General features: G+C 61.3%; 1 protein-coding gene across 1 annotated transcript; it reads left to right on the forward strand.

Annotated features, from left to right (window-relative positions):
• The first annotated feature begins 406 nt into the window (after window positions 1-406).
• On the forward strand, window positions 407-2864 carry CCDC8 (coiled-coil domain containing 8 subunit of 3M complex). The gene has a single exon (XM_027079267.1). It carries the CDS (start codon window positions 1182-1184, stop codon window positions 2613-2615), a length of 1434 nt encoding a protein of 477 aa, XP_026935068.1. The 5' UTR covers window positions 407-1181; the 3' UTR covers window positions 2616-2864.

A 2864-nucleotide genomic window follows, 5' to 3' on the forward strand; every position in this document is an offset into this window, starting at 1 on the left:
CCTACTGTGTGCCAAGCCCCACACTGCGGTTGGTGCAGAAAGACCCTGGTACCAAGGTCTCCACCCACACATCTCGGTATATAGGTAGGAACTGCTGGTACCACAAGTCACGCGATTTTAAAACGGTAATATACAGTGCCAATGGCTTTCAAAGGGACTGTCCCATTAGCACGCCCACCTTCAGGGCTTGGCTGGAACCCGCACGTTTAGGATGGCAGGTTTGGGAACTGCTGCCTTTCCTGGGGTAAGGTGCTGACGTGGGCTTGGGCTTTGGCGCGGGCGTTCAGCTTGGAAGATAGGGCCCCTGAGAGGCCCGGGGCGCGGCCACACCCCTGTGGGGGAGGGGAGCGAGGGCGTCCCGAAGGGAGTGGACAGCCCCCTTGTCAGTCTTCCCGAGTCCCGGAGTGTAAGATGAGAAGGGGGTAGGTGGGCCTCATCCTGGGGGAAGGCGAGGAGGAGCTTCCTGCGCGCGCGCTCCTAGGCATTGAGCGCTCGGGCTGGGAGGTGGGAGGTGCGTCAAGGTCAGCCTGGACCGGGGTGGCAGCCTGCCTAGGGGCGGGAGACCCTCCTGGGGAACTGGGCTGCGGCCTCCAAGCGCCTCGGCCATATTGAATAGCCACGGCTGAGCCTTCTTTGTCTGCGAAGTTCTCTCCCAAGTTCCAGGCACGTCCCTGGAACAGGAAGAGCCTCCGGGCAGCCCCTGTATCGCAGCTGCAGCCGGGACACCCGTTTGCAGCTTGCGGTGGGCTTGAAGCCTCAGGACTGACCTCATCCCGGCTCACGTAAGCATCCTGGAAATTGATCCCCACCAGTCCTTGAGGGGAGCGGGACTTGATCAAGACCAGACTCATTGCAGGCGGAGAAATTGGGAGGGGAGACTCTCCCGGCGGCGCCACCGAGACCCCACCCTCACCCCCAAGACCCGGGGCTACGAGTAGTTTGGGCTCATTGCCCCCACCCCAGATTTCACCCTGGAGATTTTAAAGACCCTCGAGAAAAGCCATGTGGGGGGCTGGTTCCCCTGGGGCTTCCTCCCATCCCCCGACTGCCTGATCCTCTGGAGCGTCCCCGACGTCTGCAAAGATGTGGATTTGGACGTCCTCGTGGAAGCCTTGAAGCCTGTAGGGACCTTTAAGAAGATCGGCAAGGTGTTTCGCCGGGAGGAGGACTCCACAGTGGGGATGCTGCAAATCGGGGAGGACGTGGACTATTTGCTCATCCCCCGCGAAGTCAGGCTGGCGGGAGGCGTCTGGAGGGTCATCTCCAAGCCCGCCACCAAGGAGGCGGAATTTCGGGAGCGGCTGATCCAGTTTCTGGAGGAAGAAGGCCGCACCCTGGAGGATGTGGCCCGCATCATAGAGAAGAGCACTCCGCATCCACCCCAACCCCCCAAAAAACCCAAGGGGCCCCGGATGAGGAGAGTCCAGCAGATGGTGACCCCACCTCCCCGGCTGGTCGTGGGCACTTATGACAGCAGCAACGCCAGTGACAGCGAGTTCAGCGACTTCGAGACCTCCAGAGACAAGGGTGACAAGGGCCACAGAGGCACGGGGCGTGGCAGGAAGGTGCGCAAAATGCCTGTCAGTTACCTGGGCAGCAAATTCCTTGGGAGCGACCTGGAGAGCGAGGATGATGAGGAACTGGTGGAGGCCTTCCTCCGGCGAGGGGAGAAGAAGCCCAGCGCGCTGCCAGCCCGGCGCCGGGTGAACCTGCCAGTGCCCATGTTTGAGGACAACCCGGTGCCCCAGCTGTCCAAGGCGGACAGGTGGCGGGAGTACGTCACCCAGGTGTCCTGGGGGAAGCTGAAGCGGAGGGTGAAGGGCTGGGCACCGAGGTCCAGCCCAGGGGTGGGCGAAGCCTGGCAGGCCTCTACCAGGTTGGAGAGGGATGGCGTATCAGTGCCACGCAGCGCCAGCCTGGGGGATAATGTGGGAAATGCAGGAGATGGGCAGGTGCCTGAGAGCCCCCCAAGACGGTGGAGGCCTAAGATCAACTGGGCCTCATTCTGGCGTCGCAGGAGAGAGGAGGCAGCAGCCAGGGCTCAGGGGGCAGAGGCTGTAGATGAGCAGAGAGTGGAGGCCGTAGATAATCAGAGGGTGGAGGCCGTAGGTGATCAAAGAGCAGGGGCCGTGGCTGTCCAGGGGGCAGAGGCCGTGGCTGTCCAGGGGGCAGAGGCTGTGGGTAATCAGAGGGCAGAAGATGCAGATAATCAGAGGGCAGAAGCCCCAGCTGTCCAGAGGGTAGAAGATGCAGATAATCAGAGGGCAGAGGCACCAGATGTCCAGGGAGCAGAGGCTGTATCTGAGGAGGCAGAGGCCATATCTGACCAGAGGGCAGAGACCCCAGCTGTCCAGGGAGTTGAATCCTTAGCTGCTGGGAGGGCCCTAGGGGTCAGCCCAGGATCTAGGACCCGGAAACAGGTCAAGACAGTGAGGTTCCAGACCCCTGGACGCTTTTCATGGTTCCGAAAGCGCCGGAGAGCCTTCTGGTACGCTCCCCGGTTGCCCACCCTGCCCAAGAGAGTCCCCAGGGCAGGCGGGGCTAGGAGCCTCAGGGTCTTGAGGGCTGAGGCCAGAGCAGAGGCAGAGCACGGGGAGCAGGAAAACCAGCTGTGAGGAGAGGGCAGGGGGGCCACGGAGGACCTCGCCACCTGCCACAGTATGGGCCGCTCAGGGTGTGTCCCTAACTCCGACCCTTGGACAGAGGTGCTATCTCCGTACTTGAAAATGGAGGTACAGCAAGGGCTTGGCAGTGCCCCGCGCATCTCCATCTAACACCCCTCTTTGTTTTCTTGTTAAAATTGTGTCTCTCATGCATTGATTTAATTTTCTTTTCTCGTGGCTTGTGGGATCTTAATTCCTGGA

This window comes from Aethalodelphis obliquidens, unplaced genomic scaffold (assembly GCF_003676395.1).
Source record: "Aethalodelphis obliquidens isolate GAN/ISIS:26980383/991018 unplaced genomic scaffold, ASM367639v1 scaffold43, whole genome shotgun sequence".
NCBI classification, from domain to species: Eukaryota; Metazoa; Chordata; class Mammalia; order Artiodactyla; family Delphinidae; genus Aethalodelphis; species Aethalodelphis obliquidens.